Source organism: Phalacrocorax carbo, chromosome 10 (assembly GCF_963921805.1).
Source record: "Phalacrocorax carbo chromosome 10, bPhaCar2.1, whole genome shotgun sequence".
Classification (NCBI taxonomy): Eukaryota; Metazoa; Chordata; class Aves; order Suliformes; family Phalacrocoracidae; genus Phalacrocorax; species Phalacrocorax carbo.
Genome location: NC_087522.1, coordinates 4,702,139 through 4,719,508, shown reverse-complemented (window position 1 = coordinate 4,719,508; position 17,370 = coordinate 4,702,139). Strand labels below are relative to the sequence as shown.

The following is a 17,370-nucleotide window of genomic DNA, read 5'->3' as shown; positions in this document are numbered from 1 at the left end:
CCACAAACACCCATGCAAAGTCTTCGACACTGCTGACTTGGCAGCCGAGGCAAACGGCGAGAGCCAGAGAAGCTTGGGGGGAGCATTTCCTAGCCTCTCTTGGCATTTGACATGGCATCCCCAGCATCCCCTCCCAGCCCGCCCCCAACCTCACCAACCTCCATGAAGTCCTTCCTCTGGCTGGATGCCTGCAAAGCTGTGGACAGACTCCTGCCTGATTTCTGATCCCAGCGCTGTCCCGGAGAGGAAGAGAAAGGAGAAAACAGACATAAAAAGCCAGTGAATTAATTGTTTTTCCATAATATACCTCCTGCCCACCACACATGCCTTTACAACCTCAACCCCTGTCCACAGCCACTGGTAATAAGTACTAAGAGCCTACTGTAAACCACACTGCACACATGTGCAAAATCCAGTGTTTCTGAGTGGCGGGTCAGTCATTCTTACGCTGTAAAAAGACTTAATCTGGCTCTTGACACTTTTTGGACTGCCACAAAAGTTTTTATTTCCGGGTATGATAAAATCCAGCTCTCCCCTGCTCAAGGGGTAAACACGAGGCTTGTCCACACCACAGGCAGTCCCCATGATATGAAACGATGGGGCCACCCCTATTATGATACCAGTAACAAACTGGGCCATGGGTGTTTTCCTTATCCTTGGAAACAACCGGGAATAAGCAGCTTTGCAGCCCTCTTGGCAAAGGAGACCAGCCTACCTTGCCTTCGTTGAGTTTCTTCCCAGGGTTGGTTTCTTCTGGATGATAAAACCATTTGACTCGGACCACCATGTTGTTCCCCCACGACTCCCACATGCTCTGTATCCGGCCGATGTAGGGCAAGTTGGGGCGGCCGGCTGAGAGGAAGACCGCACAGTCTCCGATGCGGATTATCTCCTTGCCCCGGACGATGGCCTTATAGAACAGCTTTCTGGCCTTCCCTTTCATTCCTCGTCTCTGCCAAGAAAGGATCACACAGGTGAGCAGCCTGGGACTGCCCAGGTTTCCCCCACCCACCACCGCTTGTGCCATCCCACACCCCACCCTTTGCTGACAGCAGGGTCATGGCATCTGTAGGCATTCCCACAAGGAAGCGGGCAGAGGGACACGCCACGCCAGATGGTTCCCCCAGACACAGCAAAGGCCAACCCCAAACTCTTTGCAAACTGGAGACCTTGGCAGGGGACACACCATACCAGTGGAGTTTCACCACCCCAGAAGAAGGGAAAGGGCAAGGGTAAGAGGCACCACAAGGCAAATGCCAGCACGGAGCACTATGGAGCGGTGGGAGAGACTCTGTTTACCTGTGTGGGTTTCCCAAACCACTTCCACAGCTGCCGTGCGGGGAGGAAAGCAGCAATCTTGGGCCTGTTCTCCACCGATGGCAGTCGCTGGCGCTTGGCCAGCTCCTTGGTGGTGGGCAGGTGGATGCCCTCGCGCTTTTTGGGCCTGCTCTTGTTGCCGCTCTGCTGTGGGGCCGGCTGTTGCACCGGCTGCTGCGCCGGCTGTTTCTGGCTCTGGGGGTGGGAGGACGCACGGGATTTCCCTGCCTGCTTGGTTTGCTTGGGTGGGAGGGTTTGCTGCACCGAGGAACTTGGCTGGGCCTCAGCCACTTCGTCATCAGAGCTACAGGAGGAGTCTTCATCCGTAGTGGAGGATGAAGAAGAGCTGGAGCTCGATGAGGAAGAGGTCGATGAGGCTGAAGAAGAGGAGGAAGAGGAGGATGAAGAGGAGCTGCTGCTAGAAGAGGAGGAAGAGGAGGAGTTGGAGGAAGAGAGAGGGGTGGATGCTCTTGAGCTGGCTGAGCTGCTGTCCTGGGCTTCCCCTCGGTTCTTCTCAGCCTCCTCTTCTCCCTCTGACTCTGAGCTGCTGTCACTGCTGTTGCTCTCAGACTCCTCCACAGCTGCTGGAGCTGCTGCCTTTTCTTCCTGGTCCTTCGAAGCAGTGAGGCTCTCCGCTGAGCCATCGAACTTTCCTCCAAAGCTGGCAGGGGAAGGGTCTCCCTCAGCTGCTTTGGCTCGGGAAGATTTCTGCTTGCCCTCCGCACCCACTGCAGGGGAATAGCCTAGCCCCAAGAGACTCTTGCCATCTCTGCGACTGGCCAGGTTCGAGTCCTCCAGCATCCTCATCGCCTCCTTCATCTTCTTTGTCTTTGGAGACATCACACCCTCATGGTCCAGCTTGATCAGGATTTCGTTGTCATGCTTCCTCTGAGCCTTGACCATGGTGCCAAACTCCTGCGTCTCTTCTGTGGGTCGCCCTTTCTTGGCCTTAGCTTTCGATGCTGAAGCATCGCTGGAGCCAAAGGCTGCCAGTGTCCCCGGGAGGTCGCTGTAGGGCTCTGTGCCAAGGATGCTGCCAAACACAGCAGGCTGGTAAGTGGGTTGCGGGGGGCTATGCAGCTTAGTGGAGATCTTCATTTTGCTGGCTTTTGACCGTTTTTCCTCTGTGGGGGCAGGAGAGCCTCCAGGCGGCAGTGGTTGTGATTTTCGTGACCCCTTCATGCTTGCCTTGCCCAAGCAGGCTGGCTTCTCTGGGACTGAAGAAGTAACAGGTGAAGATTCAACCTGATCCTTCTCTTCTGGCAAGGCAGCCTCTTCTGCAGAGGGAAAGAAACAAAAAGGCATGATGGTATTCATCCAGATGGGCACGATTACCTCAGACACAACCAGACACCAATGCTGAATGGTCCATGGCCAAGGGTGGCTTGTTCCCAACTGCGCAGGTATCCCCATAGAGGCACAGGTCCTCCCTGCTCACTGAACAGCCTTACTAAGCAGCCTGGCCTGATGCAAGTGCCTCTGAGCAGCTGATGAGCAATGCCCAGGGATGCTGCTTCAACTGCAGGGGAACCAAACTGCATATCTCCTGCATCTTTGGCCCTACTGATGGCTGCTGAGATGCTCAGCTGAAAAAAGGATCCTGCTCTGCAGTGCTGACTGACAGAAGGAGGCTCTTGCAGCACAGGCCAGCTTCTGAGCCAGCCTCCAGCAAACCATAGCCACACCACAGTTAGCTGATGCATGGATGCCCTCCAGTCAAGCAGTGCATCCATTCCCCTTCAAATCTTGCCCCAAGCAACAGCCCTAACTCGGGAGAGTGGTAGGGAACTGTGCAAGGACTCCCTCAACTCCAGGTCTGGCAGTGGTGACAACGTACCAGCTTTCGCCTTGATGCTTGGCTTTCTCCCTCGCCCTTTGCCCTTTGACACAGGCTCCTCTGACCCCAGTGTAGCTCCCTCTTTTCCTTCTCCTGTGTCTTTGCTGGATTTACGGCTACGGCGCTTGGTGCTGGGCACCAAAAGGGCTGGGGAAGGTTCAGCACCTGGAACAGGTCAAAGAGATGGTCAAATAACACATAAAACAAAGATGCAATAGAGGGAACCTATTCCTACCAATTCTGCAACAGGGACTGGGCCTTTTTCCCTACGGGTTACATCCCACCCCAGTTCTGCATGTCCATAAATCACGGTGTGATTTTTGTGACTGAAGGTCTGTAAACTCATCCCAAAATGAGTTTGGGCAGGTGGCCCCAAACTCCTTACATTTCATAGTGGGAAGTGCCATGCAAAAAACTGGACAGCAAGACTCACACTGGATCTTGTAGTCAGGTGGAAGAAGCCGAATGTGAGACAGTGGGATACGTCCCGTGTCCCCGTCATCAAACTCTACTGTGATGAGATCACCATCTTCCTCTAGATCCAGGGCTCCTGTGGGTTGGGGGAGCAAAAGATGGGATTAGGGACAAATATCAGACTACAATCCCCTTGTCACGGAAGTGGGAACATGGGGGAAGACAGGGATCTTGCATCAGCTCCAATCATCCTGTCCCACCTTTCCTAGGCTGTGCAGGGGGCACAGAAGGCTTGCTCTGCAACGGAAAGTCCCTGGTAATACTAAACCAGCTCACCCAGTGTAAAATTTCCCAGTCAGTGGCACTGCGCCAGAACATAACAACCATTCCAGTTTGACTTTCCACCTCTTTCCCTCTATTCTTGCAGAAATTCACTTTTCTGTTTCACTGCAGTATCTTTTTTTTTTTTTTAACCTGCATTTTGTAACTACTCTCAGCGATCACAAGCTGCTGCTTTTCACCTTCTCCCCACAAGAAATAAGGTGTGTTCCCACACTCTCTTCTTGCATCAGCATCACTGGTCTGTAACTCTAAGTAATTCTTCTCTTATACACACATAGTGTGACCAAGAGCCCAAAAGCAAGACCAGCCATGGTAGAACTGTCCAGGGCTCTTCAGTGGCTTTTTAATGGGACCAGATAGGGGATTTGATGTGTCAGAAGCAAAGCTATGAGTGTGCAGGTGATTTAGAAACCTCCACAACCTCAGAAACCTTTCGTACCTGGAGTGAATTCTGACTTTTTGAAGTGTGTTGAATTTCACTGATATTTTAAGCTCCTGAATTGCTCACACATCCTCCTACGAGACCACATCTCCTGAATTAACAGGATGTTGCTAAACCAGCACCATAACTGAGTTTGGCATGACCCGGAGGAGACGAATGGGCCAGGCTCTGGCCTCTAGGACCCTAACAGCAGACCTCCGGGCTTCCCCAGACAAGCCTGACATTCCTCAGGACACGTAGGCCTGAAACATCCCTAGTTCACAGGGCAGAGCAGCCAGAGCGACCTTACCTCGGACAACTGTCCCTGGATAGAGGCAGCGATACTGCTGGCTCCAGTAGGCTGCAATCCTTGTGCCCTCGGGCAGGAATCGCACTGAAGGTGGTTTCACGTCGATGATCTGCTCAGGGCAAGAGGAAGGCAATTACTAATGTTCTTGGCACCAGCACCGACCATCCCACCACACTTTGCGTGTAGCAAAGCTGCTCTGGAGAAGGCAAGGGACAGTTTGCCTGCTGGGAAATGGCCTCCTGTCTGCTCACAGGGCAGCATGAAGGACTATCCCTGCTGATATACAGGCCTAGTGCCCACTGCCAGTGGGGGAGCTCAGCCACGGGGACGCAACCCACACCAAGTGGAGCTCTGCCCAGACTGGCCACAGAGGCAGCACCAGGGCATCCCTGCAGCCCCAGCTGGGGAAGAAGGAGGCTTCCAGCTAGCCTCCTCCACCCCCAAACAGGGCTCAGGCACCAAGGACAGGCAGCCTTTGGCTTCACATACCGCTTCCTGCAAGAGCTGCTCCAGGCAGTAAATGTGAGGACGGTTTCCCCTCTCGCCTTCTACCACCACACGGTATCTGAAACACAAAGGCCCAGTCAGACATGGCACATGGAAGACATCACCCCAGTCAGCTAACACCTCCCTCTGAGCCCTACCACCAGTTTATTTGAGAGCATTTCATGAGAGGTAATTGGATTTTCCTCAGCGCTGATAAACCAGAGTAAACTCTCCTTCCCTCCCTGCCAGACTCTGTCATTCTCTCTCTAGCCAGGTCTACACAACCCCCAAATTGGTCCCCACATCAGCTACATCCCCATTCACCAGCAGAGCCTGGGTGGATACGGTAGCCCCTTAACTCACATGTCTGGTGAATGCACTGTCTTGACATGCCCAGCATAGAGCAGCTTGTCATCCATGGGGATGAGGACACGCAGACCATCTTTCAGCTCATCCTTGTCAATTATGCAGGAGCGGGGAGCTGTGAGGTGTTAAGAGGGGGATTAGAGAGCACCATACATGAAAAAGTGACAGCGAAGGGAGAAAGAAATCTCATACTCCCAGCACTCCCTCCCCTAGGAAAAGGCCAGTAAGCCCTTTGCAGAAAAGCCTCTCTCTGGCTGCCTCCTGTCAGAGGAAAATTTTGCCCTCTTGGTAATAATAATATACCAGTAAATGAAAATAGGTCAGCTCAGAGTCTGGGCTTCATCTAGATGTCACAGTGGACCACTCTGATAAAGCTTGTTTTCGGCAAGCCAAATTGACTGGAAAAGCGGTATCTCCACCCCAAGGACTCATGGCTTTGGATGAGGAATGTGTGAAAGCAGCACAGTCATCCCCTGAGCAGCCCTGGGAAACGTGTGGGCCCCTCTACCTGTACAATTAGCCCCCCGGCCCCTCCTGCCCTCACCTGGCGTGGGTGGTCTCTCGACCAGCATGCTCAGTGGGATGTTCTCATCCTCTGAGAAGCTGCTGTCTTGGTTGGGTTCAAAATCCTCCTCTGCTGCCATGCTCTCCATAAGCTTGCTGACAGCTCCTCCCTTCCCTCGGTTCTGCAGGAGAGCAAGCAGCACATCAGCTGGATGACAACAGGCAACGATCTGATCCCATCCCACCTTCCTCCAGCGAAAAATAACCTGAGGATATCGGGACAAACCTGTCTCCACCCTCAGCAATGTTAATCACAGATAGTTAAGTGGGTGTACCCAAACTTGCGTTTTGGTTGAAAAAAGACCTTTGTTTTTCTGAGTTTATCCTCAAGCATCATTGACAGCTGACCAAAAGCTACTTCACACATCCTAGCCACACCTCACTCCTGGCGGTTAGGAGAGATGCTGTGGAGCAGACAGCTGTAGCTTTGCTCTGCATTCACCACCTCTCTGCAGTGTTCCTGAGGCCTGACTTCACAAACAGGCGGCAGCCACTGTTCCTATTTCTTCTGAAAGCCCCACGATCCGTTTCTTGCTGTTACACACAGGCTAGAAGCATTACACTCAAAGAAATTATGTGAGAAGACGCAGTAATCGGTGTTATGAGAGAAGACAGGCTACAGCAATAGAGCAGAAACCAGTTGTGACCTGGCTCACCCAGTGAGCAAGGCAAATCTATCACAATATCCTTGGTCCTTGCTATCCATGAAGGCTCTCCCTCCACCCTGTGGCTGCCTTACGAGAAAATCCTGCCTGCTCATTAATTTGGGGGATGAAGGCAAACGAACACCAGATGGTAGCAGCAGGTAGTACCTGACACTGCAATGGTCTAGGAGAAGAGCAGGGCTCTGCCAGCCACCCTCCAGTTCACCCAGACTAGAACCAGCCCCTCACCTCTTTTTTCACCTCCTTGGCCTTCACCTTGGCTTTGCTCTTCTTGGTGGAGCCCAGGGCATTTGCCAGGCTGACACGAACATCAGATGGGGAGCTAGGGATGCCAGGAGGAGACATGGACGAGGAGGAGGAGCAGCAGGGTGTTTCTTTACCCTTCTTCCGCTGCTAAAAATAGAAAGAAAACACTCCCATCAGTAAAGAGAGGACTGGCAAAGATCTGGGCCCAGGGAGAGGGGAAAGGTGGAGCAAAGCAGGCTGTGCACAGGTAGGATGACATTAAGTCAGAAGTTAGTTCACTGACTGCACCATATCCTACATCTCCCAGGTTGATGTGAGAAAAAGCTTTCAGGCTTCACACATTTTGGGGAGAGCTTGTCATTACCCTGGAGAGCAACTCCTGCCCATCAAACCCTCCCCAAAAGAGCTCCAAGAAGATCCCAGCTGGCCTCGTGCCACAACTAAGTTGTCTAACTCTCCCCACAATCAGTTCTCCTCCATAACACTGCCATGAACTAAACTGGAGCAAGAGGGAGCTGAGCTTTCAGCCAAGATTATCTTCAGCAACCCAGAGACCACTGACACCACCAGCCAGGGACAGCCCTCAGAAAACACCATATAAAAGGTGAACAGCCTTGAAGGCCAGTGTGGGGGCCACAGCTCAGCAAGCGGATAAGGTCATGCAGAGAGCAGGAGAGAGATTTCACAGATGTTTTAAAGCAGGATTGTCCACTCTGGCCAATCCAAGCAGGATGGATCTGGGACATGGATGGTGACACAAGTAACCAGCCCTGTTCAAACATGAGAGGCTTTTACCCCCTATGAGTCAGATCCAAGCCTGACAGCTCCTCCAGGCATACATGGGGCTGGCAAGGGTGACAAGGGGCAGCCAGACAGCACTGGGGCAACTGCTGAGACAGGACTCAACTTTCCTCTGTCCTAGTGGAGTTAACCACCCTTCCCAAACCCTCAGCTTCCAAGGGTCCCACACCAATTCTGCCAGCACATTTCTCACCTTGCTTAGCTCCTTTCTCTCCTTCCCCTTGCTGCCCTCCTTTTTGGGGCTCATGGGTGCCCCCTTGCCACAGCGCCCAGGCTTGGAGACAGGAGTGGAACTGGCAGGCGCCGCGGAGGTCAGCATGGCTGAGGACATGGTGGCATCGTGGAGGAAGATCCGCTCACTCCGGCGCCGGTTCCACAGGTCATCATCACTGGCCTCCAGCCCGAACTCAAAGCTCAAGTCCTTAGGGGACTTGAATTTCTTCAGCTTGCGGCCTTTCTCAGACCCAAGCTTGGCCTTGTCAGCACTCCCAGATCCAGAGTCAAGGCTGCTTGGGGCCTGGTTTGGCGGGATGCTGCTTGTCTCCAGTGGCCCCTTCTTTCCCCGCAGCAGCCCTGAAGGTGATTTCTTCCTAATCTTGATCTCACTCTCAGAGTCGGTGTATTCAAACTCTGTCCCTAGGTGCAAAGGATTTAACCATCAGTCAAAGCCCTGGCTAAGCCAAGACAGGCCGCGTCCCACTGGAAGCTTTTGAACTCCATGGGAGATGCCGTGCCAGTTCAACAGAGCCCTTGGTGTTCCCCTTTCTAATCCTCACATCCCTCAGATCTGCATTTTCACCCCATAAAACACTGACTTCCCTGAAAGTAAGTCTCCCCACCCCAAACCAGAGTCCACTTATTCAGGCAGTGTGTTCCCTGCCTCCATTTTCTCCCTTCTCCCACAAACAAAACCCTGCAGGGAAGCTCGTAAGATAAAATATCCTCTAACATTTGCCCCTCCACAAAAAGGAGTTCCTCAGCTGAAGAAAAGCACAGACCCCACACACTGAGCCTTCCTCCCCTCCTGCTGGGAGTCCTCTCCAGCCCTCACCTTCGTTTCAGGAGAACGACCTCTTTAACGAATTGAATAAACCCAGTTTTCATGCTTATTTTTTCCCATTGGCCATCAGACACCACACATCTTTTTATTGGCTCAGGTAATCGCCTTGAAGTCAAGAGAAGTAAATGATCTTTTGTCTGTGGCAAATGGAAATCCCCTCACATGGGCCTCTGCTTAGCACAACGGGCACAGCAGTACCTAGAGGCTTGAAATATTGTAGTAATGCCAAGATGTTCACCACCTTCAGTGTGCTCCCCAGAACCTGATAAAGGAGAGCAAAATCATGTGTTTCCAGGGACAGAAGGGAAACAGAGGCAGCACCTACACTCCCAGCAACATGGGCAGGAGGGTAAGCAAAGCACCACGGCTGCACAGGTGCTGTGCTGTCAGAGGGATACAAACAGCCAGGAGGAAACTTGCCCCAGGTCTTGCAGTAAGTCTATGTTGGAATAAGATATGTGTAGAAACATCAGCAGAACCTGGTTCTCCCTTTCGAAAAGATACCACCTCTCCTGTATACTCCTCCAGCCTGCTGTGGATCTGCCCTCTCTGCACTCTCAGTTGTGTGACTCTGCCTTCAGACCAACAAGGTCCAAAATCCTTGGCAGAATCTCTTCTCAAGCCCAACAGTGAACAGCCCCTGCTGACATAACCACTGCTTGCAGAAGACCCTTCAGAAAGGACACACAGGACCAAACAACATTCATGTAGGTAAATGAAAACACATGGCACAAGCATGGAAAGCATCTTCTCTCAGTCCTTCTCTCAAATACGCTCACTTTCCTGGGTAAATTCAACCTGCTGTCATCTTCTAGCCAAACCTCTTCCCCTGAGACAGCCCCAGCATGAGCAGGAAAAGAGCAAGCCTGTCAAAATCAAAGCTGGCAAGGCTCAAAATGAAAAACCCACTGGAAATTACAATACCCCTTCTCCTCTCTCACTGCCGCACGAGACAACTTCTAGACGCTTCCAGTTTCAAGGAGGACAGGTTACAAGACGATAAATTCTTAACACAGACTGTTGGAACAAGTTGGCAAAAGCCTAACATAGCATGGAAACAGTGCTAAAACAAGACAGGCTCCCAAGGAAGACATCATTTTCCATTCTGAAGCATGCTATAAATTCCATTATCACTTAATAAATATTAATAGAGAATTTATAAATGGAGCCTATATAGATCTGTCTGACCGGGAACGATGTCACCAATGGGCACTTGTGCAGCAGGGCATGGGGAGGGGAAGAAGTTAAACTGCCAATTATGTGTAACACACAAACCGAGACAGAGACGGAGACAGAAACACAGAGCCTGGCACTGCAAACACATGAGCAGAGGATAGAATGCTTGTTTCAAGTCTCCTTGGCTGGTTTCTATGAGGAAGCTGATGGGATGGACTGATTGAGGAAGTTTTTCTTCTGCTTGGGTGTCTCCACTTCTCTCAAGTATCTAAGATCAGCTGCATTTAGCACATGCTTCCTTCCCTAAAATGTAACAGCACTTCACTGCCTTCAGCACTCTGTCCAAGGGGACACAGTATCCCATCGCTTGCCTCTGCAGCACGACTACCCAGGATTCAGCAGGTAGGAAAGGAGGAAACTTTGAAGAAGCCATAGGCACCTAGGGACACCATGGCTGCAGCTGCTAAACCTGCCATACCCATGACTGGTTCTTGTTTGCTCGCCAGGCGATTGCCCCCACCTTCAGCATTAGGATGAAGAAGCCAAAAGCAAAGAAAGGGCAGGACAGTTTCTGGGTAACAACCTGCTCTCTTGCAGCACAGTAGGACCTCCTGTACCTTCTGTTTTGCCCCCACGGTGCCAACCCTAACTACACAACTCACCCATCAGGCTCTGCCGCTCTTCCTTCTTCTTTGCCTTCTGCTTGGCCTCCAGCTGGATGATGGAAAGCGGAGGGGGAACGATGGGGCTGGGCATTGCACTGGCGGCAAACCTTGCTAGAAGGCCCAGGCCGCTCTCATCAAGGGCAGGCGATGAAAGCCTGTCAGTGCCGTCTGTCCCGTAGTCCTCTGCTTCCTCCTCTTCCTCTTCATCCTCCTCTTCCTCTTCCTCCGAGCTAGAATCTAGCACGCAGAAAAGAGGGGGCCCATTACAAATCTCATGGAGTTGTGTACCAGCCATATTTCCATCCCAAACCAATAAGACTCCTGCTGCTCTGTGCTCACCTAATTAGCACTGAGCTACCCATGAGCTGAGCCAGATGTTGGCCACAGACACACACATGTCTTTGCAGCCATATAGCCGGTATCACCCTACCTACCACCACCCTTGAAGGACACAGCTATACAGGGTTCAGCAAAGAGGACCCATTCAAGGTGAGGGAGGGAAAAGCTGGGTGTTGGCAGAGATTTGAAAAGGACACCACGCACCCCTTCCCTGCATCTTTCAGGAGGAATTAAAAGCTTAATTCCTTTGAAAATCCCAACCTTGGAGCTGTGGGATTCCCCTCCCGCCCACCACCTCTTCCTCCATAACGAAATCCATTAGCGTAATCAAAATCAGAGATCAGCAAGGAAGGGGAATACCAGAGATCAGCCTGCGCCATGGTGGAAGGCAAGGAGGACACAGAGAGGAGAAAGGGCAGGAGGCAAAAATGCAAAGGGGGGGAGGGAAATAATAATTTGGAAGCAATGGATTTGGAATGCGTAAGGGGGGAAAATGTAGGCAATGTTGGAGACAAGGAGGAGTGTTGAAACGCTCTGCCTCAAAACACTCTGTGCCTTTCATTTCCCTCTCTACAGCTCGGGCTAGGGAAGCCCAGCTCAACACAGGCAGGAAAAGCTGCCCACAGCCCAAAATCTTAATCTGGCAAAGAAATCAGCCTTGCTGCCTGCCTCGGCTGACACTCGCAGAGAGCAGTAGGCTGGGGTTTTCCTTTATGGTGTGTATATACAGCAGGTATTTTGGGGGTAGATGCTCTGAGAGTGGCACCCCTCCCTTCCTACAGCACTTCCCAAGAGTCTGTCACCAGCTCAAAGGCAATTAATTTTAACGGCATCTCATCCAGTTAGTGCTGGTGAGCGAGAGTCACTACACAAATGCACATATACCACACACACATATATACACACACATACAGAAGCACATAGAAATATACCTAACTGCAAAAAGTGGGTCTGGAAAAGATATTTAATTTCTCTTGAAATTGAGGGCTTAAGTAGGATCATTGAGGTTGCTGGAAAATTTCTACCGCTAGCAGGAGCCCTGTTCTCCCTGACTGAGCCCACTTGCCAGTTCCCCACCAGCCGCTATCCCTGCGTCTGAAAGCCAGCCAAATGAGAAACCAGATCCCTTCAAAATGAGCTGGAATGAACATGAAAATCTTTTTCTTTTCACGTATGCCCTCTGGGACAGATAAAAACGTCCTCAACACTTGGTTGTTTAAAAAAAAAAAATTACAATAACACAAGTGTTATTTTTCAACTTTGGATTATTTTTCTGTGACATTAGAAATAACAGGAATTATCAGAAAACAGTGTCCTCATCCTTGCATTTTATCAACCGAAGTAATGGCCAGCTATTAGTTTTTGGTTGGTTTTTTTTTGTTTTGTTTTGTTTTAACAAGGAGACCTTTCCTCTGTAGCATACATCAGATAGTCACAGAATACTAATTTTTAACTGCATAAAAATCCCTTCCCCATTTCAGTTGCTCGGGCCAGTTCTCTGTGATATAGAAGTGTTACTAAACTTGCAGTTCTGTTGTAAATACCAAGAAATCCACAGTCCTACTCACTCCATGCATAAAAACCACATGCAAAAAAAAAAATCCGCAGCAAAACAGGATCAGATTCCTTCCTTTATCAGAAAAGGGGGCACAAATGCTGTTTTTCTACAATATTTTGCCAAAAACAAAATAAATCCAGATGACCCTGACTATTCTGAGACCCAGAAACCACCTGTCTGAAAAACAGCAAAACCGTGCCCGAGTTCAATGACACACCATGGGGTACTGAGACCCCCTCCACACATCTCATTTGGCCCCGAAATTCATTAATTCTCAGCAAAACCAGAAAAAAATTTTAAAACATCAACTTGTACAGCCCCTCATGCCAGACCCAGAGAGACAGCTGAGCAGAGAGTGGCTCACTAAGCAGCTGGGGAGGAAAACAGGCCAAAAAAGGGGAAATGTTTGCAGGAAAATCCCTCCATGACCTGTCCCACGCGAATCCCCTGCAGCACCCGTGGCTCAGCTGTGCTGACTACCCAGGGGCTGTGCCGAGCACGGGCAGCACCACTCCTTCGGCACTTAAAGACTCTGCTCGTGTGAGGGCATAAGGGTGCCCAGCAGCTACGGTATTTCAAATGCACCAAGGTAAAACAGATTTAAAAGCCAGGATGAAAACGGCTATTACTCACGCTACAGAAAACGTTCGATACAGTAACGTACCTGGCAGTTATTCTAACCTCTTTCAAATATATGCTGTCACACTATGGAAAGGCAACTGAAGATAGCCTCTTGTCAGCATTTTTACCAGAACATTTACACTTTTATCTGCATGAGATACGATTTTCAGCCTGAAAATAAACACATTTTAACACATTCACAGCACAGATCCCTCCTCCTCCACCTCTCAAGGCAAGGGCAGATCCCGCTAACTGCACGTTACATGCACCATACAACCCCTGCTCCTTTTGCTCCTGATCTTCCAAGGGACAAAAACTAACAAATAAAACAAAAAACACATTTGGGGCTCTGCTCCAAACCCACATGCTGCTAAACTAAGACCCCACATTTATGGTCATGATGGCAAATAAGCTGCTGGTGCTCTACGGCCATCTGCACGGCTTCTTGGAGAGACTCATGATGCCTGTATTTAATGTGAAGCAGGAGTTTTACTCCTCCTGTACCCAAACTATGTGTGGGCTTAAACTGAAGTATGCACAGATGCCTTTACACAATTGAAGCCTCAATTTTTTTTCTCCTGAAAAGGTGATTTTTAGTTAACGATGGGGAAAAAGACATTTAAAAATTTATTTTCTCCTTCAATTGTAATTCTGTTAACACTGAGCAAGGGTAAGGGAAAAATATTCAAAGTTAAAAATATCTTTTCTAATTGACATTTTAAAGAGCATGTATATGTGTGTATATACCCACACACGCAACCACACGTGTACATACAACTCTACACCCAAAACAAACAATAAATTCACACTTAAATGCTACTGATGCCAGATAAACTGGAGCCAAAGAAGATTTTTTTCCCCCCTAAAATTTTTACCTGCATTAAATTAAAAACCAAACCCAATTAAAAATACTAAATTTTCTCATTGCTTTTAACAGCTAAGCTGCCGTGGTATTTTACTGTAGGAGAGCAGTAAATGAAGATTTGTTAATGATGAACAGAAACAGGTTAAGCAATTTGTTTTTTAAAGACTGATGTAACAAGACTTGATTGAGGGCGGTGTGGAGAGGAAAGGCTTGGGAAGGGGGGAGTAAAAACACACACTTAAAAGAGTCATTTCACATTGTAAAAAAAATAGCATGATTTTCTCGTAACACCAAGCAGGCCTACAGCATACAAAGCAGGCTAAGTACAGGCAGACTTTAGACAGCTACTGGGTCATTGACATCAGATTTGTGTGATCTGTCCAAATTCTGGAGGTTATTTATTTTTTTTCTCTCCAATTCAAGATTGTACCTTTTTTTTTTTTTTCTCTCCAAATAAGCCAATTCTCATCATTGGAAGATTTTCCACCCCCCATATGTGCTGTGTTTCTGACTCCAGAAGTACTTTAAAAAATTAAAAATATTACATCTATCACATGACTGTGTAGGGAAGCGGTTATCCCTTGCTGTTTACCGTGAGGGGTAAAATCATCCTCCAAGTCAGGGAAAGGAGAGCAGGGAAGAAGGTACCCACTACTTACTAAGAAATTAGTATTAACTTTTCAAGGGAAACAGTATTGAGGAGGAGAAGTATTGGTCTTCGGCCTCAGAAAGCTCATGGTTTTACCTATCTGATGGGTTTCAAAGGTCCCATGTGGTTTTGGCCCACATTAGCAGTTTCCTCTACAAGGTCACTGAAAGAAAAACCACAAGCTTTGCCCGTTATCAGAACGGCAATGTGGTGTTTGGTCTGCAAGAAAGCAGCATGTCCCTACCTCTTCTATCTCAAATCAGATGAAAACAGGTCTTCCTGCACCTACTCCTACCTCTTACATAGATATTGGCAGGGCCACGGACAGCCAGTTACCCTGATACTAGGACAGTTTGCATCATGGCCCAGAAACCTTTAAGGACAGTGGCAGAGCCCCTGCAGGCAGCACAGGGGCTTCTCATCTTGGACCCATCCGCAAATCCTTCCCTTTGCTGGGTTAAGGCATTCTCCAAAGGAAGGTCTGCAAACAGTAAAGCATTTCTGGAGTCATCAAACACATACACACAAGCAAATCTTCCATGCAAGACTCTTCATGGACAGAGGAAAGTCAAAAGTAGACAGCAATCATCTCCAAAATTAAAATAACCAAAAGAATGCAAAGAGCTACGTATCATTATTCATGGAGGTAACATCGAAACATCTGAGGCTGACAGATGACATAAAGAAAAGGTATTTTGCCTACCTACATAACAATGGTCAAGGTTCAGGTTCATGGCTAGTGACCCTCGCTGAGAAGTGTCTGCCCTACAACCAGCCAACCACTTTGCTTCTTTAGTGCAGCGTGAGAGCAAATGCAAGAGACCGACACAGACATTCAAAGCATCATGGATAGGGGCAGGGGTGAAAGGGTTGGTCAAGCAGCTGCAAGGAGAAAGCGAGCACTTCTAGAAAAGCTGAGGTTATTAATCGGTTTAGTATCAGGGAAAGCCATTAGAAACCCTATTACCCAAATATCCCTTCAAGTAATGCTTCTGAGAAAGAACAACCAAAAAAAAAAAATCATTTGCAGAAAAAACCAAAACTGTAACCAACAATCCCTCCCTGCCTCCCCCTCCATGCCCACCTCCCGCCCCAGGAGGTTTGCATCTTTGGGTTCCCCACCATTAAATGACACCCCAGCGGGATTTACAATTCATTTCCCCATTTGTTCCAGATTCCCCAACCTCCTCCCGTATCCCCTTCCCTCCCCAGACTTTATCCCATAAAACTGGGATTTTTTTTTAAAGCAGACAGGTTACTTGCAAAATAGACAAAGCCAGTTAAGGACAAGTTACCTATCTGCTTACCTGAAGCAAAACCAAAAAGCAAACCCAAAAAACCCTCAAGAACTTGGCACCTAAAAAGGATTGATATCCTCAAAATTTCCAACAGCAGCAAAATAAACAAAGAAAAGATGCAGGAAGGAACAGGGAAGGGAAGAATGGAAGTTAATGCAGACTCTTCATGGAAATGTGGCAATCTCACCCCCTTACATAAAATCCACTGTCCCCAGAACTGTTTAGCTTCTCTAAAGAACAATTTTTTTTTTTAAACATGTATTTCTCTCTTTTGGGTTTTCTTTGAAATGCATTGGTGGGTCCAGCCCAGAGCCACATCAAACCAAATCAGTGTTTTGTATCTTTCTGCTGTGTTTGATAATTTTTTTTAACTTTAATTATCTTTCTTTGGATATTGGGTTTGGAGGGAAGAAAAAACAAAACAGGTACATGAAGGAAATTAAAATCAAAAAAAACTAAGAAAAAAACAAAACAAAAGCAAAACTATCCAGCCCTGTTTTCAATTAACAGCAGTCTGAGCAGTATGAAATACTAAAAGACTTTTGCTGTGCTACATCCAGATCTGCCATGTAACTTAGATTATAATAACTGGGGATGCTCTTGCTTAGCATTCAGCCCAGACGAGCTACTTTCTTTTGGGAGCCGAGGGCTCATTAAAATGACCTTTCCCCATGATTATTATTTAATGAGTGCGCTCTAAAACAGAAACCCCTTGTGTCTCTGGAGGAAAAGTCTCAAGTAATCTCTTTTCCCACTGAAGTACTAATGACAGGCTGACAAAAAAAAGCTGCAAGAAGAAAATTGGGGTGAGGGTGAGGGAGGGAAACTGCAGAGTCAAATTTAATGCAGTAATTGCCACATCCTTGAACACCGTGGGTTATGTCTGGGCATCTGAAAAAAATTACCACCCAAAAAGAATCGTAAAAACTTGCCATATACATTTTAAAAAGTGAGGAAAAAGATTTTCTAGCTGTTAAATAATGGGGACCTTATAGCCAGCACCCTCCTGCAGCAGCCACAAGGACCAAGTGTCCCCATATTTAATCTTCCTACCTCGAGAGAATCTATCAACACAGGAAACAAACCAAAATAAGAAAAAAACAAAACTGGGTGAACAAAATAAAAAATAAATTAAAGGGGGTCGGGGGGGGGGAGGCGGGGAAAGGCCTAGGCTTAATCTGGACAAAGGCAGCAGGGATATTTGAATAATAGAGAGTACCCCAGACTAGGTTAATTCCAGTTCTACTCATGGGGAGTGGGAGCAGGAGGGGGATGCAGAGCAGGATGAAGTGAAGCGGCAACCTAATCGCCTGATAAGAGACACAGCAAGAGAGACAAGGTACACAGGTTTAGTTAAAAATGAACTCGAT

At 48.5% G+C, this 17,370-nt stretch overlaps 1 protein-coding gene across 5 annotated transcripts in view; it reads right to left on the bottom strand.

Moving 5' to 3' along the window:
• Positions 1-17,370, bottom strand: part of TNRC18 (trinucleotide repeat containing 18) — a 56,991-nt gene that overhangs the window by 2,839 nt on the left and 36,782 nt on the right. For 4 of the 5 annotated variants that reach the window (XM_064461535.1, XM_064461536.1, XM_064461533.1 and 1 more), the window contains 12 exons: positions 10,668-10,907; positions 7,963-8,405; positions 6,951-7,115; positions 6,038-6,179; positions 5,491-5,608; positions 5,131-5,206; positions 4,642-4,750; positions 3,588-3,704; positions 3,155-3,319; positions 1,300-2,594; positions 716-952; positions 159-233 (listed from right to left, as the gene is read on the bottom strand). In XM_064461535.1, coding sequence (XP_064317605.1) covers positions 159-233; positions 716-952; positions 1,300-2,594; positions 3,155-3,319; positions 3,588-3,704; positions 4,642-4,750; positions 5,131-5,206; positions 5,491-5,608; positions 6,038-6,179; positions 6,951-7,115; positions 7,963-8,405; positions 10,668-10,907 — 3,182 coding nt within the window. The remainder of the gene's footprint in view (positions 1-158; positions 234-715; positions 953-1,299; positions 2,595-3,154; positions 3,320-3,587; positions 3,705-4,641; positions 4,751-5,130; positions 5,207-5,490; positions 5,609-6,037; positions 6,180-6,950; positions 7,116-7,962; positions 8,406-10,667; positions 10,908-17,370) is intronic. The other variant, XM_064461534.1, reaches the window with a different exon arrangement.